The sequence below is a fragment of the Gallus gallus genome, chromosome 1 (assembly GCF_016699485.2).
Source record: "Gallus gallus isolate bGalGal1 chromosome 1, bGalGal1.mat.broiler.GRCg7b, whole genome shotgun sequence".
Taxonomy (NCBI): domain Eukaryota; kingdom Metazoa; phylum Chordata; class Aves; order Galliformes; family Phasianidae; genus Gallus; species Gallus gallus.
This window is the reverse complement of record NC_052532.1, coordinates 6,489,939-6,517,672: the sequence shown is the minus strand read 5'-3', so window position 1 is coordinate 6,517,672 and position 27,734 is coordinate 6,489,939. Positions and strand designations below refer to the sequence as shown.

The window sequence follows — 27,734 nt, the reverse complement described above, 5'->3', positions numbered from 1 at the left end:
GAATGAACATCCCTAGAGTCAATGCTGTAAATCCATATTAATGTCTAATCTCTATTAAGAAACACAGAGGCACAAGGGAAACTCAATAACATCGCTGCTTTAAAACAATTAATCAATTTATTCTTTTTAACAACCAGGTGTTAAATCTATTTAAACCAACATAGCATGACTAATTACAACCCTCTGTAGTCTAGTAGTTACTATAACTCATCTCTGTCAATCATGGTCCATTCTCCACCACCCTCTTGAATTCAGTTTTTTCTTTATTATCTATATGAATCAAGCACACAGATACTCATTAGACTGGTATTTGTATACAGCAATTTAGCCCACCTCAGTATTAATTAGCCTACCTCAATACCAATATATATTTTTAATTGCCAGGTAAATTGCTGTTTATCATTATATCACTATACCAACACATTGTATGCATACAAATTATGCACTTATGTGCATACAGTACAGATACGGATGCATCGTTGTCTAGTTCAGAATCATCAGGAGCTCCCCAAATTATGGAAAAGCTGCCCAACCTGTACACTCAGCTCCAGAGCCATAAAAAGCAGAAAATCCCTTCCAGCCATGCTGCAAGGGAGACTTGGCAATCCAGGACCTAAGACACACAGCTGCGTATTTCAGCTTTCTCCATCAGGGGCAGCAGCTAGCACTTGTTTTTCGTCTTACATGCAGATCAAAGAAAATATCATTTTAAATTTACGAGAGACAAATTGCTTTCCTCTGCTACCTTCCCTTCTGTAGAAGATAGTATGAATCACGCGTGTTTAGCATTGATGGGACCATGCATTAAAGTAGAAGTAATTTCCAGATGAAAATATGTAAAATTAGAGCACTGAACCACAACATCCTATTTTAGAAGCTGCACCATACAGATATGGACTGTACAGTGTTGTGTTCAGATGCCTATCTGTCTTCCCATAAGGAATAACTTAAATTTTATTCCCGCAACGAATAACAGAATGTAATGTTCAAAAGAACAATAAAACTAATGGAGTAAAATTTTATTTTGCAGCACGAGTAAACTTTAAATGCTTGCTTTGGACAGCAGTGATGCACTGAAATGTTTATTCAAATTTTATTCTTTGCTATTTATTTTTAAATCATGCAATAAACATGCAAAGTTTTTTTTTAATGTAGAAGTCATGCTGTATGTCCTGGAGAATTTAGCATTTCACTGAAGGAAGTTTACTACTGCTAACTTTCAAGGGTCTAAAATGAATACAGCATGCAATAGGTGCACCGCCTCTGACATGAACTTACAGCTAGATATTGTGGTGTGAGTCCTCCAAGACCCGTGAGGTTTCCCCAAGTGGCAGTATTGAGCTGTTGCATCTGCTGTGCCAACTGCTGCTGCAAACGCCGCTGCTCTTTGTCCTTTTGGGTATCAGCAAACTTCACCACGATTGGCGAAGAGCAGCCCTGTGGTTAGACAGATCGGGAAACAGAAGTGTTAAATCACACTGAGCCAACCCTGCACCATGAGCTCAGCCACATCCCCTAGGGCTGTTGGCAATGGCACAACCTGATAGCTTTCCTCTCTTTGTGACTGACGTGTAGGACCTCAAGGACTAAGAATTTCAGCTTCTCGGGAAAAGAGGCTGTAGAGAAATTATTGATTCCCTATTTCTTTTTATAAAGCACCTTTCCTCAGGCTCTCTTTTCCTTCCAGCTATCAAAACTGCTGCCAGAGACAGCAAGTGTACCAGTCCTCTTTAATTAAGCTTCACAGCTGATGAGATGGACATGTTGCTTTGTCTGCAGTCTGTTTTCAAGGCATCGCCAAAGGGAGAGGTGTCCAACCTCCCTGCTGCCAGTGACCACACAGCGAACACAGCCCTGCCACATGGGCTCCCTGTGCTTGGTGCAGCTGGCTTGTCTACCCAAATAAATAGGACTGTGAGCACCAGATTTACTGCAGCACCCATCAGTGATGGGTCATTGGTTCCTTCCATATCAAGGACCTTGAATAAGCTCCAAGGGCGATACTGTGAGGACAACTCACCCACCTGCAGCCTGCTCCTGAGCATGCTTTGTGTTGAGCACCCGAGGTGTGAACAAAAGGCAGCATGTGGACCAAAAGTGACTACTGGTGGGAGCAGCCCATTCATGATTGACACCATTCTTTTAGGCTTTATTCTATTAGGCTTTATTCTATTTTCTTATTGCTTCAATGAGCCTCTTGTTACATGATATGGGAAGGCTGTAAGACACCTTAGGAAACAGGCTGTAGGAGAGAACTTGAGATCTGATCTGCAGCCTGCTCCTCACCCATCTCAGGGATCCTTGAGAAGCCGTGGACTGGGTGGGCTGTTAAGGGACCTACACATTTGCCTTGGACCTCAGGTTGGGTATTCCTGGGCAAAGTCGCTGAGAGAATGACACATGTGAATGTGAAAGATGTCCCTGTTGCTCTCACCCTATTTTTTTATCCCCACTATCAAATGTTTTCATATTTTAACCTTTTTAGACTTCATTTTTTCCAAATCAAGAGAACAAACTATGTACTGCAGTGATTCAGTTCTTAATTCAGGCATTTCGTGAGTCACAGAAGCTGCCAATCCATTCCTTACTGTTTCCCAACTACAGGAACCAATGAATAACTTCCCTCCACCTGCCATGCTTTATTATACTAATTTTGTGTCTAACTTCAATCTGAACATAATGGTAGGAGTGAAAGATTACTCAAGTCCAAGAAAGACAGCAGCATTTTAGCCAACGTGTGCAGTGTGGGATAGGGAGGGGGGTTATACTTAGTCTAACTCTTCCTATGACTGCTCTCACAACAGTATGAACATCTTCAACAAAGTTTATGTCCTCTATAACCTACAGAGAACAGTTGAGTACCTTTTTTCTGAAGAACCTCACACCAGGACAAATGCTAAGAACATTCAAAATCAACAGACAAAATGATGAAATAAACCACAATAATAATATCTCTTGTATGAAGATCTCCCATCAATACTCTTCTTTTAGAATTATCTTAGAAAATCATCACTTGTGATTTATTATTCCACCTCCAATTCCTTCCCTGTGCGTTTCATTGTAAAACTGTCTTTCAGTGTTTCAGCGAGAAAAAAAAGGAGATATGTACCACTCCAGCAATCAAATAAAGATTATGAAAGAGTCAGCTTGTTACAAAATTACCTCTCTTCAGTGATTTTTATAGGAGTATTAAAAACAAGGTCCTTCAATGAAAAAAAAAAAAGGAGCTGGGGGTGGGAGGGTGTGAAAGAAATTTTTCTGCTTCAACTAATAAAAAAGCAAGCTGCACCGTATCTAATATGAGCTTTGGTAGCATTGGGTTAATCAGAACCAGAACTTACTGACTGCTACCTAGATGTACAGGAGAATCAAATCTACTTCCAAAGAAACAGAACTGAATTTTAACGGAAGAAATATTTTATGGCTATTTCAGCTCTCAGTTCAGCAGCTCAGCACTCGACACTACAGCTGACATATTTATGAATGCTTAAATGTCAGTAAATTGTATAAAAACAATATCTCTGCAATTTATGAATCTATAATTCATTTTTTTCACTGTCTGCTCTATATTTCATCACTTCATCATTTTCAAGAGAGCAAACATTCTGAAGACTGAAATTATATGTAGCAAGTGGCTCTATATGAGAAAAGGGTTGTTATTGTTGCATCAAATTTACTCCATGATAACAAATTAGTGTCTTCTACTGGTGCTGCATTTCAATGCCTTAAACAAACAAACAAAACCCACAGAAATGAGATAGAAGAACAAAAACTCAGAGCAGCAGTTATGTATTTAAGATCAGTTGATTTAACCAGGTCAGAAAGTCAGATGTAAATGGTAATAAAAGAACTGATTATTTTAAGAGATATGTTCATGTGGACATTAACATCCCCAGTGTTCTTTCTTTACCCACTTTGAAAATACATCTTGGTCAATGATGTGTGACAAGGAACCAAAAATAATGAAATCAGAAAAAAAATCTGCAGTAATCGAGTTGAGATGTGACTGTGTATTACATATTCTCCTCAAAGCCCATCTTTTTTTTTTGCATTCAGTGAAACAAATGTGTCCAAGGACCACTGTTTCAGGCTGAGAGGCAAGATTTATCACTAGGTAATGTAAGTTAACTTTTTACTAGAAGAGCATTGGCAAAAGCAAACAAAATTGTTTTGCTTAAAGGGTAACTTTTGCTTTATGCTTCTCCATTTTCCATCTTGAAGGTCCCATCACACACACAAGGTGCACATCCCTTTCTCATTCAATGGCTTGGCATCTGCGCCCCATCTAGAGCAATTTTACTCCTGACAGCTGGTGCTGCCTTCGTATTTTTCTTTGTGTTGGCAATACAGTGTACAGACTCTGTTCAGCCCATCACCTCTGGAGCTGGAGGGTGTACTGCTTCTCTCCAAGAAGGGACTCCCAGCCTAGGCTCAACTGGCACAAAGACCCAGATGTTCAAAGTGCAGAATACTTGGAACTGCCTTGCCTTGTTAGTTTGGGGTTCTTACTGATGATAACTCTAAAGATATTGAGATCAAAGACTAATTATTCTATAGAACTGAAGTAAGCAAGAGTATTAGAACAAAATGCAGCCTCACTTGGGGTACTGCATTTAACAGAAGAATGGGTGAATTTGGCTGGGATGTATTATCTCTTTAATTTTATCATCTTCTTAGGTAGACCTGTGTAAAATTCATCTTGCTAGACAGAAAAATGCATTAAAGCACATGGAAGAAATATAAGTAAAACACAATATTACCAATGAACATTTTCTTTTTACATGGAATCAAACCCAGCAAAATATATAGATCTGAATTAATGGAGCAGTGCATGGCAGACAAATTACTGTAAGTGTTATTTCAAAGACTCAAAGTGGCAGTTTTTTCCCAATATACTGTCAGACTGCATATATTGTATAGCATTGACTTTTTAGTAAAGATAATTTCAAATATTCTAGTCTTTTTGGAATGTTCTCATCTAAAACTGCTTACTTAGGGTCTAAAAATGCATTGCACTGAAAAGAAAAACACATCAATTATAAAATAAGCTCGACCAAATTCAAATGTGATGCTTGGAGAGACAATAGCTTTGCAATGCCAGTATCATTACTTGAAGTATACAGGAAACAGTTAGAGACATTTTCATGCACTGCCTTCTTTTTCCTTTGCCTTCTCGTCCTCTCTCCACCCTCCCACCCCTGCTCTTCCCCCCCTGGCTCGTTACACAAAGCAGCTAACGACATGACGCAATAATGATTGTTTAGCACCCCGCATGCTTTGGGAGACTAGAGCATTGCAAAGAAAAATCACTGAGAGAAATCGAAAGGTCCTGGTGTAAAAATAAATAAAAAGAAACAAGTGCACATAACATCAATGCCACCTCTGAGAAAAATCATCACTACACGAAGATACAGTATACATAATACAGTATAACATGCACTCTCCAATGATAAGCTAGAAGATCGAGAGTAAGTAAAGACTTAATACTTGTGCGGTTTTTTGTGCAAAATTCTTGAAAGACCATGACAAAAATCACAGACTGACAAAAGTTTGAGATTGCCAGACAAGCCGTGGCACTTGATCACCACTCCAATGACCGGATCGTTAGCCTGCTGCTGGATTCACGTTAAGTGAATGGGTTGCAAGTTTCGTGTTGCTCATTGTTATAAAATATGAGGCCATAGAGGCAATGTGGGAGGAGACAGAGCTTGAGAGGGGCCAGGCATGGTGGTGCTCTGTAGGAAGCTTCGATATGCTCTGTCATCATTAGCATTTTTATTGGCTATATGAAGAAGGAGAAATTATATTAGCTTAAAAAGAGATTCTATTTGCAGGAAAACACATGCACTAGCAACTCAGCGTGGCCACGTTAAATCTCTTGAGCTTTTTCTCAGAGCAGCACAAACCAGAACACTTAAAAATCTATTTAAAGGAAACTAAGATTTCTTTTTTGGGGGGGTGGAGGTGTTAATATTAAAGGTAATTTACTCATTAGATACGCTCTTGAGTATGAGTGGAGAGTGGTATTCACAGCTATTTTATTTTCTGTGAATGCCACTGAAAACAATACAGAGCCGTGTTTGGATACTGCAACTAGTTTGTGTGCTTCCAGGCCATTAAGAAAAACATGTTTGACAAGGAGAGGTAGAGTGAGTTGGCAAAAAGTTTAAATCTGTGATTGTCATGTGTCTGATCTGGTCCAGGAGAGCATGGCTTTACCATTCGCAATCATTTGCACAAAGAAAACAAAGAAAGGGCAAATGATACAGTACTGTACCTCCATGGTCTGAGACTGGTGCATGGCTTTGATTGCATTCTGTGCCATTGCCCTTGTAGAAAATGTGACAAACGCACAGCCTGTGGGAACAAGGGGACAGGGAGCAGGAAAGACAAAAAACAACAAGACAAAAGGGTTGGACGCTTGTTAAACCAACACAGTCTACGAGAACGGCCACAAGACGACACTGTTCTCAGTAGTACATAAAAATAAACAACTTCTCTAGTTTATTTATCGACAGTGCTGACTTGCTAATCTGACCATAGATGAAAGAAAAAAAAATTAGGTGGGAATGGGTGAGGAGAAAAGAGTTTCTTTCCTTATTTTAGTTTTTTTTTTTGTTTGTTTTTCTTTTTCTTCTTCTTTTTTGTTTTGTTTTGTTTTGTTTTGGCTTGTTTGGTTTTGTTCTTTAGCCACAGGGTTTAACACACTTAAGGCTTTTTTTATGCAGAATTTGGATTGCACAGTTTAGTCCATTCAGGCCATGCATTAATAGCTGCTTGCTATGGCTTTTGTCAGTAAATACTGGACAGTGACTAAACAACTGGCATCACTGGCAGGTGAGCTGAGAATTTAAAGGAGTCCACGATGTCACTTACATATTTCTGTAATGCACCAAGAACAACCATACAAGTAAGGATGAGAAAAACTCAACTGTGTACCCTGCAACTAATTGCGAAAAGACTCAGACAAAATTCAGTAACGTAGGTGGAATCTCAACATTTAAGGAAATAACATAGTAAGAATAGAAATCTTTATGATTTTTGCTTCTCAGAGTCCTAGGTACAAGTATAATTCTTTGATCTATGAAAGCTACCAAGAGCTTGAACAATTCAAAAGCTGTGTGCATGAATAACTAAAAAATCACTTTTCTCCCTCTATAGCCTTTTAAATCATAATGAAAAGCCAGTAGGCGAATGCCTGGGCTATTTTTCCACTCTTTTACTATTGTCAGTCATACCTATACTGGGCATGGTACGGGTCAACTTTCTTAGTGCATGACTCACTGCCCTTTTGACTAATAAAAACACTGCCTTCTGAGATTTACATTTTATTCTTCATGCACCCTTGGGCATTTTAAAGAAAAAGACTGTGAAATTAATGCAGATTCAGGCTGATTTTGTAATAATACCATGGCACACTAAAAGCTTAGCTAAAGCAACACAGTCTTATTTCACTTGTGATCTCTAATGACTTTAAAAGTGCATTGATTTTCAGCTCCCTTAGCCTTGCACAGTTTGAACTTAGGTTTCAGAGAATAATTTAGTGTTCCACTCAATTTCCTCAAAACATTATTATTATTACTACTTAAAAGATTTCCAAATGAAGCAAATCTAAGCACTGAGAGGCTAAAGCATATTGTCATTTTAGAGCTAATACATGAAAGCTACATTCTGGCATCAAAAATACAATGTTGTTGCCCCTGTGGCCAATGGGCAAAATTAACTATTTTGCAATCCAACAAGCAACAGATTGTTTGGTTTATGCAAATCAATTTGAGGCATAAAATACCTTTTCTTTTTTGCTCCATGTGTACCTGGTGAGATTATCAAGTCAAGACTGTATTCACATTTTAATCAAACAACAGTAAGAGAAAGCAATGCCTGATCATTACCCAAAAGCACTACATCTAGTCATGAAAATAAAGTCAATGCATTTTTGCATCATGCGGTACTTTTTTTTCTCTTTAATGTAAAAGCCCTTGGTACAGGAAAACCTAAACTGGCTTATGTACCTCTGGCTGATAGGTCAGCATTGTAAAATCAGAAGAAGGATTCTTTTTAACGCAAACTTCATGGCAGTGTCATGACTCTACTGATGATGTCTTACAGCTGTTTAGACACAAATACTATACTACCGTTATTCAGCAACAAAGTCCTGTCAAAGAAAATGATGTAATGAATGGCTTTCTGTACGGCATTCTAGACCAAATGTGCGTAGAAGGGTAAATAAATTACAGTACCTCTGCTAGCTTCCGTAATGCTGCTGTGCACTAAAATGAAAGAGGCCCAAATTTACCATTGAAGTAATCTCTCCAACAAAAACATTTCTGTTATTATCATTAAAAGAGGAAATATCACCAAGGGTTTGCATTTCTTGTCTTGCAAATTCAAAGGGGGGTGAGTACAAATAGAGATATACCGGAGGACAGGCAAGAAACCCCATAGAGCCTTGAGTAATATTGTTTATAACGGTCAAGAAACTACTCCATTCACTTCTCTTGCTCTCATTATCCAGGAGTGTGTAGCATAGTGACAATTACTGAATTGGAGGCTTAGAATGCATAAGAACATGTAAAATGTCAACAAAAATCAATAAGACACAGTTTATGCATTTATCACAATTTCTACCCAGCAGTACTGCTGTAAGTAACTTACTGAGAGATGTTGCAATTAGCAGGTCTCAAAAGAAATGTGAATCAGCAGAGAAATAAAACTGTACTCTTCACAAGATAAAGGAGACTTGCTCCTCCTTCCCTTAAGCTTTTTCTCTTTTTAAGCACAAAGCTCAGCTGCTGGGGACTTTCAGTGCCGAATGCTACGACAAGACCTCCTTCCTCATCGCCCAGCCCAAATTCATTTGCTTGGATCCTGTTTTCCTTTGTTGTGGAGTGAAAAGACTTGTCGCTGATCTCCACAAAGTGCTGTATAGCAAGCTACCTAGTTAAAATAAACTTGTTCTCTGGGCAAGGGGAATGCTTGATAAACGAGGTTATGCGGCTCGAATACGAGCATTTGGAAACAGCATTCCACGGAGAAGATGGGACTGCATTTTAATTACGGTTTGCCAGGCAGAGGCTACAAGGTTAGGTTTCCTTGTTATCTCTGGTCAGCAAGGCGTTTCCCACCAATGGACAGTGGCCATTTGCACAGTAAATGCCCAATTTGCTTTAATAATCATGGTAAAAATTAAGTAGACAACTTCATTTCTAAATCATCTGATAACCTAGACTTTCAGTTATTACCATCAAGCATCCCAATTAGATGCTAGCTAATTAAGCCATATTTCCAGACATTGTTCCAGACTAAAATGCTATGTGTATTCACGTTTAAAGGTTGTGTTTTTTTTCAGGTACCAAACCAATTTGTATATGTTATGTGTGCACATATATATTATTGTGTGGGAAATATGGGATCCTATATATTTTATTGTCCATGAAAAATGAAATCCCTTCCTTCTACACAATGAGACTGCCACACTGGAGCGGAGCTAAGCCTAGATAACAATTCAAACCACTTCATTGCTAGACTTGCACATGTAACTGAGCTACTGAGAAAAGCTGTTCCTGGATGCTTGTATTCTCTGCCTCTAATTTTTCTATATGGGGAACACAGGCATTTTAGAAGGATGTTTTTCTTGAGCACCTAGAATTTCATCAGAAGTTGGTGTTTCACTTGATTCAGCTAGATGAGCTCTGGCAGCCCTGAACCATCCCATACTCACCCTTGTATCTGAGGGGCTGGGAAAACATTCCCTTTTCAGCATACTTCACTCTATATCTCATGGATAGAGGTGGTCTTTTGGGAGACCGCCAGCAGCTTTAGGACTGTAGATGACAATTATAACAGGACAACTCTAATCAGATTTCATGCCTCGTGGTGCAAGGAAACAAGAAAGATTTCCATGGCCTCTTACCTCATCACCTGAAACACTGCATTAATTGTAATGCCATAGGCCAAGCTCTTCTGCATCAATGGCTACAAGCAAACTATTTCTGTTCTACCATATCAAGTCATGATACTTCAATTTCTGCCTTCCTTCTGGAGCTATGGAGCTCAGACTGAGAGCAAAAACACAGAGAAGGGATATTTCTATAGCTAATGCATTGAAATTACTTGTTTTGTGAAAAAGATCCCTCTGTAAATACGGCCAACCCAAAAATTACGTTCCAGTTATTTATGACCTCTGCTTTCAAAATGTCAGGGATCACTAACAGAAACAAAAGGGATGGAGAAAGTAGGGCTAGGAGCTTTAGTTGTGTCTCCAAGGCTGCGTTCTCGCCCTGTACAACAGATAAGTGGTTGACTGGGGACAGGTTTCTTCAAGTAATTTCTTCCTTTCAGGCAGAACTGGAGAGAAGCACCCAGCCCCATTGCAGAGCAAATTTTGGAGTGCATTACTGCATCTGCCACTTCAGCTAAAGCAACATCCAGACACACTGGGTTGGTCTTCTTTTACCCCTAGAGCTAAAGAGAATTTTGAAAAGGCTGCAAAATTAGAAAAGCTTCCTTCTTAAACTATGCCACCCCATTAACTAGGGCTTGATGCTTAAGCAACTGAATTATCAGAAATATTTTACAATGCCCAGCACTGCCCCATTTTAGCTCCTGCCTCACTTTGTTCTTCTCATCTTGGGCTTTCATAGACTGTTTTGAAATGTTTGCCTGTTCATGCATATAGTAACATCACATCAATACTAGAGAGCTGCCAGTGAAGTAGAACATTTTAAAGGATGTAGGCCTCAAGGTAAGGGGTCTGATTTCATACCTGCACAAGAAAGCTCCCAGATAAAGCTACCAGTGTCTACCAGATATTTTAAAGCAATTTGGAATGAGGCCAAGAGTTAAAAATGGAGGATTAAAAAAACATGGCGTTAGAATTCTGGAGATGAAAGAAATGCAGAAACAATCAATTAAAAAAAAAGAAATATATATATATATATATATATACAGTGACCCCTCTGACACAGAAGAAGGCTCAGGAGATTTTCAAAGCCATCGAAGCAATTGCAGCCTGATGCATGGAGGCTGCACAGCTGGTGGTGTAATGGTTTTGCTACAACTTCTCAGTTAACCATAAATGAGATTTTTCTTCACTTTCTGCAAAGAAACAACAGTGAAAAGCTGCCAAAATACTCCTGCAAGAAGCATTTGGGATCCTCTGGATTGGAAGTCACTATTTAAAGAAAAGGCTGAAGTAAAAGGCTACGGAAATTAAGTGTGATAAAAATAAGTTCTACTTGGGCTAAAATATTTTTAGCTGAGATTGCAAAGTAGACTTTCCCTTTTCTACACTTCTACACTGATACTATAGCACAGCCTGTAGGAAGAACCAGTGTGGGAGACAGCCTTCTACTGAAACAGATCACACAAAAATCTCTGTGGCTTACACACATTTCAGCTACAAATGAAATCCGCAGACAGTTTACTACAGAGACACTGCGTTGTTAATGACTGCTGAATATACACAGTGGCAGGTCTGAGAACAAGCGCAACAACTCAGCCCAATGTAAAGTATTTTGAAGAAGTCACAGTAAAGCTCTTTAGCTTATGCATATCAGGAACATAACACCATCAGGCACGTCCTGTAAACATGCCTGATCCCTTTAGCTTTACTGACTTTTCTTGACCGTTAACCAGATGACAGATTCTAGATAAGTTCATGGTTTCCTCCTAGTTTTTCTAATTGGACAGTCAATTAACTGCTCTGAAAAGAGCAGGCTTCAGTGAATGGAATTAACAGAAACCCAGAGTCAAACGGGTTAGAGACCATGTTCTCTAACATTCTCAGTGTCCCTCCTGCCAGAATAAAAAAAAAAAAAAATATATATATATATATATATATGTATGTAATCATTGGAATTATTTCATTTCAGACCTCAATCTGGGGAAGGATTGCTGAGAAGATGCAATAATGGAAATCTGAGACTGAGGGTTACTGGTCACAGGCCAGCAGACACTGGTCAGCTGGATGTGTCTGTTCCTTCCCAGCTTTGGAAAAGTTTCACTGGAGGGAAAAAATGAAATGTGACATAATGAGTGGAAAAAGAAAAACGTTACCACATTATAGCAAAATAAATAAGGCATGGAAGTGCCTTATTTAGTAAGGAAGTAAAATATAGAGAAGTAAAGAATGCAGCACTTCCACAGTGCTCTTTTCCCATCACTTACTGATACAGAAGTCAAAAGGTGCCCCCTAACCCAGGCTGCTCCCATGGAGGCACTTCACATTACTCCAGCTCACAAAGCAGCAGTAAATACCCATAAGGAAAAACAAACAGGCGTGAAACTTCCTCATCTGTCCTTCAGTGCAGCTAGTTATGATGCAAACACTAATTTTCTTTTATTCATTCATTCATTAAATCCCTAAATCTGAAAGTTATAAATGGATTTTTGTGACAATAAATTGCCTGACCATGGTATAATTCTCCATATCATCCTGCTCTCAAAGCAAACAAAGAAAAACAATTCCCTGCAATCGATGTGTCCAAAAACATTTACTTGTCCTGTGTGCCTGGTGATCTTTTGTTAAAAAATCATACAATTAGGAACCTGGGAGGTGTAGGAATGTACGTTTAGGGCTTTTCTGCACTGTTCATGGTATATCCAATTATCTGCACACGTTATTAGCAGGTTTTCTCCAGAGCACGCTATTAACCCAGTTGACTTGTTTCTGCTATCTGTTATATAAATCTGCACTTAGCAATACAACCGAATAATTTGCTGTGCAGTGCTCCTGTGATGAAGATCAGAGGAATTTTTTTGTTATTATCATCATTATGGATGGTAATAATTCCTAGAGTGATACAGAGATATTGATCCACTTATCTAAAAAAAAATATATATATAAAGAATTATAGAGCTTGAGGAGCACTGCTATCCTTATTTGAAGGAACAGAGAAATAGTTTATGAGAAATCAACCTACGGTCATATTGCACATCAGTAGCACAGCTACAAATCAACCTGAGGTATTTCTGGCTATTTTTGCACAGTCCAGCTAGCACTGAATGCTGTCTGTGTTGGCATCTGTGGTCACGTAGCCATGTGCTCTAAGTCAGGAGGTCTGAAAGTTTCCTTAAGCCGTTTACAATAAGTGATTTAAAATCTTAATCATCTGAGGCAGTTCACTCCTGCTTTTTCATGATAATGAAGCTTAGCACATGATATCACAATCACAAATTTTTGTAAAGCATACTTAGCTCTTCAGAAAAAGTGCTGGATTAAACAACCCTGCAGGCTGAATCCTTCTCTTTGAATAATGAATATAGCACAGGCAGCTGCAAGCTTCTTTAGATAGTCCCGTGAACCCCGCTAAAGCGAAGGCCAGCCTGCATGGCTGTTCAGTCCCCGGCTTCTTTATCTCTACAGCCAACAGGGCTTTTTTTTTTTATTTTTATTTTTAATACTTTTCACAGCTAGGAATTACTCCTTGCCAGCCAACTAATTCCACAGGGACTATCTTAAGAGTCTTTGGAAGGAAGTGCCACTTCGTTGCTGCCTATTTCTTGTAGCTGGTCAGAATGTAAGAAGTTACAAATGATTATTTCTTAGAGGGGGGGGGCAAAAAAAAGCCCTACAAACATTGGGGAAAAAAAAAAGTGTTAGGGAAAATGTCTCAGTTTCTTTAAAATATACTGCTCCACCACTGGAGCTTTGTATTATTATTTTACTCTCATTTTACAGATGAGTTTCAAACAGTTGACAATAGGAATTTGGAAATGAAATGCTGATGGTCCATTATCAGTAGTGACAGCAATTGGTGTGACTTTATTAAAGTTCTGTCAGCTCTTGGCTATAAGCTACAACAGGAACAACCAGTTCAAACCCTCACTTTATCTTAGCACTTATATCGCACTCATCATGAGTGTTACATTTCCCCTTGCTGTTGCAGAAAGGGATTTCTTCTTGCTGCTGGAACCATGTGGTACCCTAAGATCCTACATCCTGCCTATGGGTTTACTGCAGACTTCTATCATGTCAGTGGTATGGTTGCTGTTGTAGTGCTGACATGACCAAAAAGTCACCTGTTTTTTACTCTTTATGGTGAAAAAAAACCAAAAATTGCTTCTATTGAACATCGTAACCTCGAGCTATTCCTTATGACTATCTGCTGGTAATCAAGATTATTTGCCTGAATCCTTCAACAAAGCTCAAAAGTTGGCATAGATACCAATGAATATACTCTTCAAGCTCGTTTCTTCCAAGATACCATGATGTACATTCATTATGCAACTGAAAAGAGATGCCAAACAGAGTTTATTGGACCATATTTCCATCTTGCTGCTGTGAGCACTGTGAGTTCCCGAAGGCTCTGGCATCATAAGGACAGTGTTTTCCTAAAACAGTGACTATATCTCATTCACCCCCCTGTGTCTGGGAGGGAAACACATCCGGACCGGTGCTGGGAGAACAAACATTGTTTGTGGCAGAGGGAACTAACATCTTGAAAATGGTAATGTGAAATAAAACTCGTTAAGTATTGGAACTCATTACTAAGATTTAACTGTGTAATTCTTGCTGTAGTGAAGCAGCTTTTCACCCTGTGCTTTTTCAGCCAAGCTCCCTCCACTGCAGATCTCCCTTAGCACTTTTCATTTCAGCTTTGCAATACCAACGCTTTGCCTTCTCTCATGGCATGGTGGTTTTGTGAAGCTGATAAACATCTGCCTGAAAACCTGGTTGGCACAGCTGAACTCATTTTCAAGTGTGAACATGGGTGTGTAGAAAGCAATTCGAGTTTAACAAGCCATGATGCATGAGGGCATGACAGAATATCAGTCGTGATGGTGACCGAAATAAATCCGAGTGGCAGGGAGGATACAGCACTGCTGAGACTACTGGTGTGTAACCTACCTGCACTAAGATCTTCACCCTCCAGCAGGAGAGAGCAGCACATTAACTCTACAGCTATGCTAGCTGGCAGACAACACTGCTCTGCCTGGTACACTGGTGACATGGCTTAAAATCTCAGCCTCTGATTATTGTGATAGTGCTATTTATGGTAGAATAAAACTCTCCTACCTCCCTTACTTATACTGTTCAATTTCATAACTATCTTTTCTATGCTCATAGTATATCCAATGCCTATTGAATAACAAAAATCATGCCGTGGACTTTCTACAGCTCTCAGGTGAGATCCATTTTTTGGTGGGTGATTCCAAAGAGTCAATTAATTCTTTTGGGACTCAGGACATCTTATGCCCAGATCTTGTTAATTTAGTACTTACTTAGCGCCTCTCCCAGTTGTGCCTTCCGTCATCCTTTCTCTGTGCTAGTTAAAAAGTGAAATAACTAAACATCAGAACTATTTGTTTCCCCTCAGTGTAGGGTCTAGTAGATAATGACAGTGCTTGACTCCATCAGTTAACATTTACTACTGAGCCACAGGAACCAACCTCAGACCTTTATCCTGGTCTTCCCCAAGGCAAAAGCCATGATCCTGATGCTACTCTTGACTGAAGGGACTGCTGTATGCCAGCTCCAAAAGTTTTGGGATTGCAGTCTAATAGTGTACAAATGCAAATACTGATTTTTCTTGAGGCTACCTACTTATTGTCAGAATATCTTTTCAACAAGCCCTTCAGAAATGTTATAGTATATGTTTTCATGCAATACTGTGAAATATACAGTAATCCATGCAGCTTCCCCTGCTGAAATGTATAGGCTTTTTAAACAAGCTGGGCTGCACAAAAAACCCTCTGCTTTTCAAATCTAGGCACAAATTGCTGCATGAAATACTGAGGATTCTAGAGCCTGCAGGAAACAAGCACATCCAGAAGGAAAAAAAACACCACACATATATCTACATTTCCATGCAAGATTGATCCAATTATTTTTTTCTGTGACTTTTGAAAATGTAATAAAATGCATAAACTGTGCTTTCTACGTTTCTTTTATTTAGTTCTACAGAAACAGAAGTGGTGATGTTCCTCACAGCTCCACACTTGAAATTACTTGACTCTCTGTGCCATTACATGACAGCAGCTCGTGCCACAGCTGCTTTCCCCGCTGAAGATGGGTCTATGCCCTATTCCACTCTGTACCACAGGTGCTGAGTTTGAGGAAAGGTTCACAGCCTGAGAATAATTTCAGGTCCACATACCATAGATTTAATACGCAGTCTGCAACATCAATATACATTTATTTTTCTTTTCGATATGTTCTCAGAGAGCCTTTCCAAAAGGCACTTCTGCACTCAAAAGGGGTCACCAGCTATCGAGCCTGTGCTGCCTTCCATTTTCAAGGTTCAGGTCAGCTGCTTGACCAGTCTTGGTGGTGCTGTGTAACACCTCTCCCTTGGTTTTTGCATTGTGATAGAGGCACAAGCTTTACAAGCTCTTTCAACAAACTTTTGTCTAGGTAAGGCTCTCAGGTTCAAGCTAACCTCTTTGTTTCTCAGTTTCAGCAGACCTATGTTTTGCATCGTGTTATAAAAAACGCAGGAATTGAGGAGATAGTGCTGCAGCGTGGGCCAGTTCCCATGACCCTGTATGTCTTCAACCAGTCATTTACAGTCCTTCTTTTCTTTTTTTTTTCTTGGCCTTATGGTACAAAGCAAAAATGGGGTCAGGGAAGAATCTTTGATTTTGTGAGAGCAGAAAACGGAGGGTGTTTTCTCAGGGTGCAAAGGAACCTTTCCAGCTGACAAACAGTGCGATAACACAAGTTAATATGTTGGCACCAAGACCTTTCTGACACTGGAAATAAAAGGTGATAATTTCAGTCGCTGTGAAAAGTTCATGCGAATACCTTCATCACGTGGGACGTATTATGGCGTAACCTCTAGCTGCAGACAGCGGCTGTGCCTACCCTGACTGCGACACAGAGCTCCCAATTAGCACTTAAGGAAAGAGACTTTGCAGACTGCACACTCACCTCTGCTCAGCCCATCAGGTCCCCGAAGGATTCGGCATTCTTCTATCTGGCCGAACGGAGAAAACATCACCCTGATATCATTCTCATTACACTTCTTCGAAACCATTCCTATGAACAATTTTCTGTCTTCCACAGCTAGAAGATAAAAATAATGAATGAGCAAAGGCCATTTCATCTTTTTCCTGTGATCAATGCTTCATTACCACATCAAACCGAGCTCCAGTCATGTGAGTCTGGCTCTGTAACTGAAGACAAGTCCTAAGGCAAACACTTTATACTTACAACCTCCCTTCCCCCCCTCCCACCCCCACCCAAAATCTCTCATTTTTCTTTATCTCTCTGCCTTTTTTTTAGTGGTGGTTGCTGTTTATATAACAGATTAATTGGCTGCCTTAGTCATTCTGCATATGTCTCCTCATCACTGCTTCTAAGAGAAAAAGCATCCTCTGTTAGAAAGAGTAGAAATATCTTTGCATAGATTTTAATTCAGATAAATTCCCTCACCTCCCTCATGTATGAAAGAAATCATGACAGGGATGAGGGTAAAGAGGGGATTGTGCGCGTAATGATACGAGCTAATGAAAAATATTCCTGAGAAATGTTTTGAGAGACAGGCTCCTATCTTTGCTTTCAATTTCATCCAACTTAATGCGTGGCACTCGAAAGGCAGACACGTAACCACTGCTCTGGAAAAGGAATGCATTACATTTTCCTGCTTTCTTCAGAGTGACACAGTCCTCTCCCCTCCAAGGGGACACAAGGCATACGCTAGGACATCACTTCATCAAGGGGGCTGCACAGTGCTTTCCAAGAAGCAAACCCCTTGATCTGTAATGATGCTGAGTTTGCAAGAAAAAAAGCACATGAAAAAGGTGCTTTACCTGAATTATTGGTAGAATATTTTCTGTCTGTACTGTCACCTAAACCAGCACAAGCTAAACTGCAGTGGCAGGACTCGCTGGTCCTGTTAATCAGACCCAAATTTACAGGTCTAAAGATGCAGACCTTGTCAAAAATGAAATAGGTCATCAAAACTTAACGCACCTTGGAAAGACTTAAAATGTTAACACACCATCCCATCTATATTAAACCCCAAATCTAAGTGCTTATTATACAACATATACACCAGTGCCGCTGCCTTCTCTTGAAATGGCATGTAAATCCAATTCACTGTTAATGAACAGACTGTCAGAGTTTGCAGGGATGCAAAGAAAGAAGGAAAGCTTTACTCCAGAGAGTCCGCAGTGCACTTACTTATTTCTATTATTGTGCAAATTATTTTTGTAACAAAGTATTTTCATTTCTGGGCCTACAGAAAAATAATAATGAATCTTCCCTTGCTCCCCAACCCGTTCTCCTTGTATTAGTACGAATTTGTCAAATGGAAGAAATTGCAGCTGAGGAAGAAGAAACTGCATCTATTTTCATAGGATTTTATTCGTGTTATACTTCAACACTTTAAGTGCATTTAATAATTTCAACAATGAAAAGAAGAGGTTCATGTTTATTGATCACAAGAGAGGTATTTGAAGTCATTTTTCCTTAGAATTGCTGAATTTAAAAAAGTATTTGTAGCTTTTATACAAGCAAGCATTGAGACAGTGCATTTTTCAGAATCCAAAAGACCAGTCCCTACAATCTCAGCCTCTCACTCAAGAAGCTTGCAAGAAAATTAGTGTGAATTTAGTACCCAGGAGAAGTGTTTTCTCAGCAGATTCCTCAAGTCTCAACATTTTCATTCACACTTTACTTTGGGGTTCCACTGTCAGGTTAGCCTTTCAGGAAGGGCTAACAAATGATGAATGCAAAGGATGAACCAGGTACGCACAGACCAGCAGCTGAATCATGGGGCTGCAAATAAGACATGCAGGTTGGGATCCATATATATGTATGTCTTTCAGTGAAACTTTACACCTGATTCATAATACATAATTACTATTGGTAGTGCAGATAATTATATTGAGCATGGTGGAACTGAATTGGTTTGCTTGCAGCCATAGGGACAGTCTCGGTACTTTGCTAGCAAGAGGATGCTTCTAAGTTGGCTGCTTGAAATTCCTATATGCACTTGACTAATCTCTTTAAGGAAGGTCCCTGGACAGCCTGGACAGCCTGGGCTGAATTGAATTGCAAGATTTCTCATACCACCAACTGAGGTCAGGTTTGGGGAAGTCCAGGCACAAGCATTGCCTTCTGTTCCGCCTTTTGGATCTCTTAACTTCTGCCTGTGTGTCTTCTAGTACCCACACAGTTAAAATTTGAGTTGATTTTAGACTTGAAGTCCAATGCAGGTTTACTCAAAGAGTGCCTGGATCCCACTGTTCTCTTAAAAGTATATTCTGGCAGAGTTGGACAAGCATCTGCAATGTGGTCACAAAGTAAGGAGCTAAGGGTCCTGCTTGGGTGCAAGGACAAAGACTCAAAGTTAAGGAGAGATTTTTCTCCCTGCCTTACAAGCAAGTAGAAGCTGTCAGGTTGCCAAGGAGCTCCTCTTCTTTCTCCCCCTCCAAAGAAAATGGGAAGGCTTTGTTTTAATTTTCCAAAGAGTAACAGACAACTAACTCCCTACCAGTTTCCTTCAGTATCACTAGTAAACCCATCATACACTGTTGAACTAAGATGATTTGCAGGTTTTCAGCTTCAGGGTGATTTTACAGTAAATTAAACATCCAGCTCCCGTGTACTGTACATCTCAAAAATGCAGATTTCAGAAAGAATGCTCAGAGTACAGAAAACATTGATATGATAACGTGCTCTGCATTTGGTGCTATTAGTCAGTGTTGATCAGCACTGAAGCTTAAGAAAATTGCTATTCTGTTTTGGCCGGGGGCCCAGCATAAAAAACATTTAAAGGGACAACTGTCAGCATCAAAATGACATGTTTTCACTCCACCTCATAGAACATCTGATATTATTAGGCTGACATAGTTTTAAACTATATATTCTCACATGGAGAAAGGAATGCTTTTTTACCTGCACATGACTGGCTGTCAGGATTTGTTTCTGCATCCTTGGTCAGCCACTTCTCTCCTTTCTTCCTAAAAACAATACTTCCCTGTCTTGCAGGTGTGGTGTGAGAATGAAACAGAAAAAGGATTGTAAGAATGGGTCAAGTGTATTCTGAGCATGTTGCCTTGCCTGTGCACATTGTGTTGCACCCATAGGCCATACAATTAGCTCAACATCAAGTCCATGGAACCCAGCAAAGCATGGAGATGAGAAATGTGCTACCCACTGCTGGCTGGAGAAGAGACAGCAGTTTCTGAAGCTATTTCCCCTATCTTCACTCACCTAAAATTAAAGTTTTCAGTCCTAGTCTCAGCTAAAAAGTGATCTATTGATACCAATGTCAAGAGATCAGCTACTACAAAGTCTCTTCTCACAGCAAGGCAGGATGACTTGTTTCATGGGAGCCTAACCCCTGCCACAGACAACAGATGGGGCTGTAACCTTTCAGCTGACTCCTAACCCTAACATACACAACCTCAGCTCTGGCCTCAGTGAACAAAGGAATACTCCCACACAATGAATGATTTCAATAATTCAAAATCTTGAAAATAAATGCAACATTTTTTGGCAAGCATTTGATATCACCACTTTTTTTCACTCTTCTCAGAGGTCTATTTGTACCTTCTGGTTGTTTCACACCTCTCTGTGATGTGAAGTAGATCCCACTGGCCATAAGCAGAGAGCAGGATGAGATGGCTGAGTGGTTCGCATTGATGGAGCAGAAACAGTAAGAAGGTGACAGTGAACAAGGCCTGAAGTCCAGTTACAAGAAGGTGTGAAACTGCAGAGCATTCTGAGCAAATAATTACTGGATTCACCTCTGATCCATCCAGACACACAATGAATGCAGGTCAGCAATGCTACCTGAGCAGTTAATGTGACATAAGCAGTGCTGTATCTGGGGTGGGATTCTTCTGCAGGCTTTGAACTGAGATTCTGAATGGCGGAATCCTGTGTGACAAATGGCAGAAATATTTTTTAAATCTAGACGAGTTGCTTTCTTAACTCCATTAAGACTAGCTCTGTGGTGACTAGCAAAGGTATCTTGCTAATCTACTTCAAAAGAGCTGTGGCAGCCATCAGAAGCTGGCAGAAATAAAGTCTGCTTCTGCTCATGGGGCTACTTTCAAAGCAGAGCCTCCTGCCTTCTGACAGCACTACATTTGACTTGCAGAATAATGGCAGCTTTACTCATTTTGCTCCATTAATGAGTATTTTGCATGAGCACACCACTCCCCATTTCAACAGTCAACGGCTCAATGTCTGGATGGAGATGGTGTCCCACAGGGATCAGTGCTGAGACTGATATTCTTTAATATCTTCATCAATGACATTGACAGTGGGGTCAAGTGTACCCTCAGCAAGTTTGCTGATGGCATGAAGCTGTGGGGAGCAGTCAACATGACAGAGAGATGGGATGCCATTCACAGGGACCTAGACAGGCTTGAGCAGTGGGCCCAGGTGAACCTCATGAAGTTCAACAAATCCAAATGTAAGATCTTGCACCTGGGTCGAGGCAACCCTCACTACCAATACAAACTGGGGGATGAAAGGATTGAGCGCAGTCCTGCTGAAAAAGACTCACGGGTACTGGTAGATGGGAAACTGGACATGAGCCAGCAATGTTTCCTAGCAGCCCAGAAAGCCAACCGTATGCTGGGCTGCATCAAAAGAAGCATGGCCAGCAAGGTGAGGGAAGTGATCCTGCCCTTCTGCTCTGTGCTGGTGAGGCCTCACCTGGAGCACCACATCCAGATGGGGAGTCCTCAGTACAGGAGAGACATGGACCTGTTGGAGCATATCCAGAGGAGGGCCACAAAAATAATCCAAAGGATGGAACACCTCTCCTATGAGGACAGGCTAAAAGAGCTGGGGCTGTTTAGCCTGTAGAAGAGAAGGCTTCGAGGTGACCTGATAGCAGACTTTCAGTATCTAAAGGAGAGCTACAGGAAACAAAGGGCCAGACACTTTATCAGGATCTATGGTGGCAGAACAAGAGGAAATGGCTTCAGGCTTAAAGAGGGTAGATTTAGGTTGGATATAAGGAAGAAGTCTTCTACAGTGAGGGTGGTGAGGCATTGGAACAGGTTGCCTAGGGAAGAGGTTGATGCCCCATCCCTGGAGACTCTCAAGGCGAGGTTGGATCAGGCCCTGGGCAACCTGATTTAGCTCTGCATGTCCCTGTTCACTGCAGAGAAGTTGGACCAGATGACCTTTAAAGATCTCATCCAACTAAGGATTCTATGATTCTATGAGTTCACAGTTTGCAGCTTATATTAGATCAGTTGTGCTAACTCAGGAGAATAAAGGAACAGGGATTATTTCCTGCATGGTACAAAAGAATTAAATCCTGTAATAATAATAGGAAATCTCTCCTAAGACTCCAAAAACTTTTCTTCTGTCTTAAACACGAAAAATTTTGTCCTGAAAAATCAGTTATATACCTCATACAGTGGGTGATATATCTGTCCATGACAGAGGATTGCAACTAGATGATCTTTAACGTCCCTTCCAACCCAAGGCATTATATAATTCTATTCTATGATTCTACATTCCCCTTAATACACATTGTGAGGGCTTCAGTCAGCTAAAGAGCATGTTTTCCATCCAGAAGTTGCCTCTCTTTTGAGCAAATTATGAAATAGTTAATTATGTGCAAATGGTTATATATATATATATTTTCATCCAGAAGGGAAGAGGGAAAAACAGACTTTTTATCCCTACTTGTAAGCCTGTGAAAAACCCTTGTGCACAATCTGTCAAAGTCACACCTGGATCTGGAGCTGCCTGCATTAATTATCAACTTTTCTATGTGTTAGTGCTAACATATGGCATTTAATTACTCCCTCCAAATTGGCAAAGTCGTGCCATGTAGAATTTCAAAATTATTTCTTCAAGTTTTCACTAATAAAATAAATAAAAATAAATGATATGATCACACAACTAACTGTCTGCCTTTCTTTTCTTTGTTTGTTTCTTTTTCAAATGATAAATTTTGTAATTTTCCCTCAAGTGTTGAAGCGCTGATCCATTTGAGACTATTCTGTCCTCAGGATATGTGCCCAATAGTATTAACAGTATTCAAATGCTGATCCAAGAAACATTTCAGCATTTGCTAACTAGTAGCATGTTAATGGCCACTGACATCTAAAATCCAAGTATGTGTGTATGTGTTTTTCTGAATTGGAGTGCATCTTCTTTTTGAAGAATAAAAAATATCCTTAAGCAGCCAAGTATTGTGAATGATTAACAGTTAAGATGACTCTATCAATAGTGGAGTCTTTGAAATCTTGAAGCCATGTCTTTCTGGTAGGTATTCCTTAACTGAAAGTTTGTAAATGGGTCAAGCGATATAAGGGTATAAGGGATATAAAGGATATAAGACTAGATGTAATGGGTGACAAGCACAGGACACACTACAAATTTAATCATCTGAAAATCTTTCAGGGATGTTACATTTCTCAACAAGGAAAGCCTTTTCAGAATCCTCCAGGGTAAACAAACTAATTAGATCTAAAGGCAAGTCTTTCTCCATCAACTCCACCTGCGAAAAGCTCAGTGGAACAATTAAGCTTTGCTTCATCTGCATGAGCAGAGATGACTCAGATACATGAGCTACCACTCTCCACCTTCATTCCTGAATGCAGGGAAGGAACAGGGATGACTGCATGGATCCATCAGCCACCCAAATCCTACCCAGAAGAAAATATGTCTTCAGGTTGCTAATGAAGTCCTAATAATGCAGAAGAACCCAGGCACTTAGTCAAACATGCAGAGGATGCTTGTTCTAAATTCCTCTCCCTGTTTCCATATGGTATACTTGGCCTTTTGTGCTAAGGTGTGGGTTAATAAATTGATCTAATAAAACCAGGAACAGTGATGAGGAATGAGAGAGCATTTCCTCTTAGCACTCCTGGCCCTGGATGATCATTACAATCTTTTTGCAAGAGATTCAGGATGTGCAGGAGGCATCTTATCACCCAGAAAATTCTTCTCTTTGAAAACCTCTGTAAGCTGAATGATGGGTACCTCCTTCTTGTCTGTGGAAAATGAACATAGCTATCTAATCTTCTAGAAATGTGTGTGATCTCAGAAGAATTGCAACAAGTGTTCAACCTCTCTCACGTATCTTTCTCAAAATTATTTGGACAAAATAATTCATTTAACCTCTCTGAAACATGAAAAACACTATGAATAAAATGTAGTGGGATCCCCCATTATGCAGAAATCAAAGTGTTTCAAGCATTTTTAAGAAGCTCGAACACTATGGATCATGAAAACCAAGATATCTTGGCATACCTTCTTTCTTTGTCCCTTTGAACTTACTAATCTTGCTGAAGGTTTGTACTGCTTATCACTTTGCTATTGGCAGATAATATATCTCAAATGGATAGCCTGTAGCATATGACAAACACATGCCAAACAGGCCTCCACATCCTCCAAGCTTGCAAACTCTCACCTCCTCCATGGATCTCACTCCTACGCCCTGTCCTTTTGAGAAGCTGTGCTGCTGTTCCCATCATCATGGTGTTAGTTCACCGTCTGTTTCCCCAGTCAATAGAAGAGTTCATCTCCCCCAGAAAATGCCTACCAGAAGCATATATGATCTCCAGAGTCTAAATTTAAAAAGGTATTTAATTTGACAATGATGATTGTCTTTGATTTGTAGATGTGTTTTTCTTAAAATACGAAGAAGTTCAAGAAAAAAACCAACAAAATTACAATCCCTCGTGATTTTCATGCTAAAGATAGGGAAAAGTGCAAGACAATACTCTGAAGATTAATAATATTCCCACAGTGCAGACAGGAGTATCATGAAGATAACCTCAGTATAAAAGCAGTAGTGAGGGGCTAATTTACACTGCTTTGTAAGTACTGCAGAGCAGGACAGGACTTGCACAATTCCCCACAATGCTTTGCTGAAATGTTCAATCTTCTTTAGGAAGAAAAATGTGGAATGAGCTAGTAATTCTTTTGGAGTTTACTTTGACCCATTGGCTCTCATGTTTCCAATTTGCCAAGGTACTTGAGGTGAAATCTGTTCTTGAAAGAAGAATCCATAGAGGTTAGAAGGAGCTCTGTGTTCCCTAAAGGAAAACTTCGCCCACTGTAAGTGGAATAAATACCATGGAATGAGATTTTGATTCCAACAGCAACCATCTCACTTGCAAGAGTGAGGCCTGAAAAGTTTGGTCCTCCTGTCCATGCAGATGCCTTTGCCTCTTTTCTGAGCATTCAAAGAAAGCAACTAATCGCTGCTAAAACTATTTGTGGACAACTCGAGAGAGAGAACATCACTCCCTTGCATACAGATGATGGTTCCAATCTCTCATGTTTGTGGCTAGTTTTGTTCTGAAAGTTGTCATATTGGACATCTAGCATCATGTGAAGTTTTAATTTCTTTCCAAACTTTGTAATCCTTGGAGAAGTCTGAAAATGGGATGCACTACAATTAGCACAAAAGAAGCCTTAAAAAAGCCTTGCGGAGAGATTTAGAGCCCAATCATAATTTACATTTGCAGGTATGTAGATCTCTAAGTGCACGGCTTCTGCCCTGATTACTAATTAATGAGGTGCAAAGATGCCTGTTGGAGGAACCAGCTCTGATTATGTAGGCCTTATGGGAAAAAGAAGCTCTTGCAATCTAAGAAGGCAGATGATATCTTTAACATATATTTTAGAAAATTACAGGAACAAATCAAGGGGCAAAATATACACATGTATATATTTTTAAAGAATCACACACAGTCAGGCTGTGTTACCATCTGATTATCTTATTTCCTTGAATACAAACCTGGCATGTTTAATACATTTAGTATGCTGTCTATTTTGCATGTCATATACATCCACTGAGGCAGTAACCTAGTATTCTGAATGGCTATTACTGTCATTATAGCATTCATTTTACAATCGTTGAGAGGAATAAGTATACAGAGAGACGCAAGGTGGGTTTCCCAGTTCAGAACAAAGCCTATCTTTAAAAGCCAAATTAGGTTCAGATTCAGAACAGCATCATCCTATAAAAAGTAGATTTAGGCAAATGTTTAAGGTCCATCAGCTGCTTATATTAACATTAGAATGTTTTTTTTTTTTCTTTTCTATTTCATTATTAAAATTTCATCTCCACCTCACCAATATCAGGTGCTTCTGGATCATTTCACTGTCAGAACACAAGTGAAAGAAGTTTGTAGCATGGTAGGCCACGACACACAACAGATACAAGGAGAGACTGTTTTTCAGAACATTTCCTTCCTTCTTTAAAGCTGAAGATAAATGGGAGTAGAGAGCAGGTCAACATCTTTCCTGATCTGTCAGATGTAGGGAAACAGCCTCATATAATTTTCACCACACAAGGAGTAAAGCAAAAACTCTCACAATGTTTTATTTTCTTTAGTGAAAAGAGACCCACAATTATGTAAAAATAAATTAAGCACGTACCATTGGACTTTTCACTATCTGCGGGTTTCATCTGAATAGGATGATGCATCTAGAAACAAAAATGAAAAAGAGTAAGGCAGGTTGGATAGTCATAAAAATCAAGAATCATGGTTTTAATGAGGGGCTAAAAGGATGCACGGTCAATATTAAACACATTGCAATGGTATAAATTCAAAATAACACCATATAATAGGCTTTTAAGAAAAAAATGGTAAGGGAGAATTTTATAATGAGGAAGATTAAAAAAAATAGATTACTGGGCCCATAGGACTCATATAAAACTTTAATTTGTTGTATTTAGTTTCAGAAGACCTCTAAAGTTACAGCTCTCGTTACTTTATGGCATGCTTGGTTTCTGTTTCACCATTTTTTTTTCTTGAGCTCTACTACTGCTGAGGCTGAGATGCAACTTCCAAGTAACTGAAGAGCTTAGCAAGCATTTCAAACATACTCAGAGGAGTTAAGCTTGACAAATGAACTTTGCATGTAATTAAAAAAACACGTGCTGATTCTTCCAGGACTGAAGAGGAAGAATTGTATCTCTTATAATAGCTTCCTATAAATGTTCAGTGTAGTTTTTTTTTTTGTTTGTTTTTGTTTTGTTTTTTGTTTTTGTTTTTGTTTTTTTTTTTTGTAGAGTACATTATACATTCATTCATAAAGCTTCTATTGCAGCACAGTGCAATTTTGGCTTCCAGAAAAAAAAGACAACATAAAAAATTCTAACACTTCTTCCTTTTCAGTCTTTTCCTCCATTTGTTTCCTTCATACTGTAAATGAAGTCAATTCCCGTGTGTAGTGTGCTATGCTGTACAACTCATGACATCCAACCTTCACACACTTGATGTGGTGTTTGTTTTGCTCTCAGATGCTAAGTGATGCTTCCCCCCACCTTCAGTTGTTGGCAGCTCCAATAGACTTTTCACCAACGTTTTCAGTGACATTGACACAACAACAACCGAGTTCTCTCTGATTAGAGGGCTATTTCTACTGGACATTGGTTATAGCCATGTGTCCAGTGTGATGACTCAGGGAAATTTTGTTATAGCCTCTCAAATACCTTCAGAATGGACCCTGCATTGTGTTTCAATGTGGGAGATGGTTAGACTTGGAAAAAACCCAACTCTTACTTTCTTCCATAGGACTCTAAAGAACTGCTAGTCTTTGACTGCACAGACCTTAAGGCAGTACTGGGGCTGCTGTCTTTTCTCTCTTCAGAAATTCTTCTCCATTTCACCTAAGCATGTAAAAAAATCTATGCTCCTTCTGCTTTTGTAACATCCTTCAGTGCAGCAAAAAAAAAAAAAAAAAAAAAAAAATGCAGTGCATTGCCTGAAAATGTCAGTGGCAATTCCATATTTTTTATAAAAGGGTATTATGACAAACTTGATGTTGGAAAACAAAAACAGCTGAG

At 39.5% G+C, this 27,734-nt stretch overlaps 1 protein-coding gene across 1 annotated transcript in view; it reads right to left on the bottom strand.

The window, feature by feature from the left end:
- Positions 1 to 27,734, bottom strand: part of CELF2 (CUGBP Elav-like family member 2) — a 195,877-nt gene that overhangs the window by 45,016 nt on the left and 123,127 nt on the right. Inside the window, 4 exon segments of the mRNA NM_204260.2 lie at positions 1,279 to 1,437; positions 6,278 to 6,357; positions 16,874 to 17,008; positions 26,321 to 26,369. Of these exon segments, the coding sequence (NP_989591.2) occupies positions 1,279 to 1,437; positions 6,278 to 6,357; positions 16,874 to 17,008; positions 26,321 to 26,369 (423 nt within the window).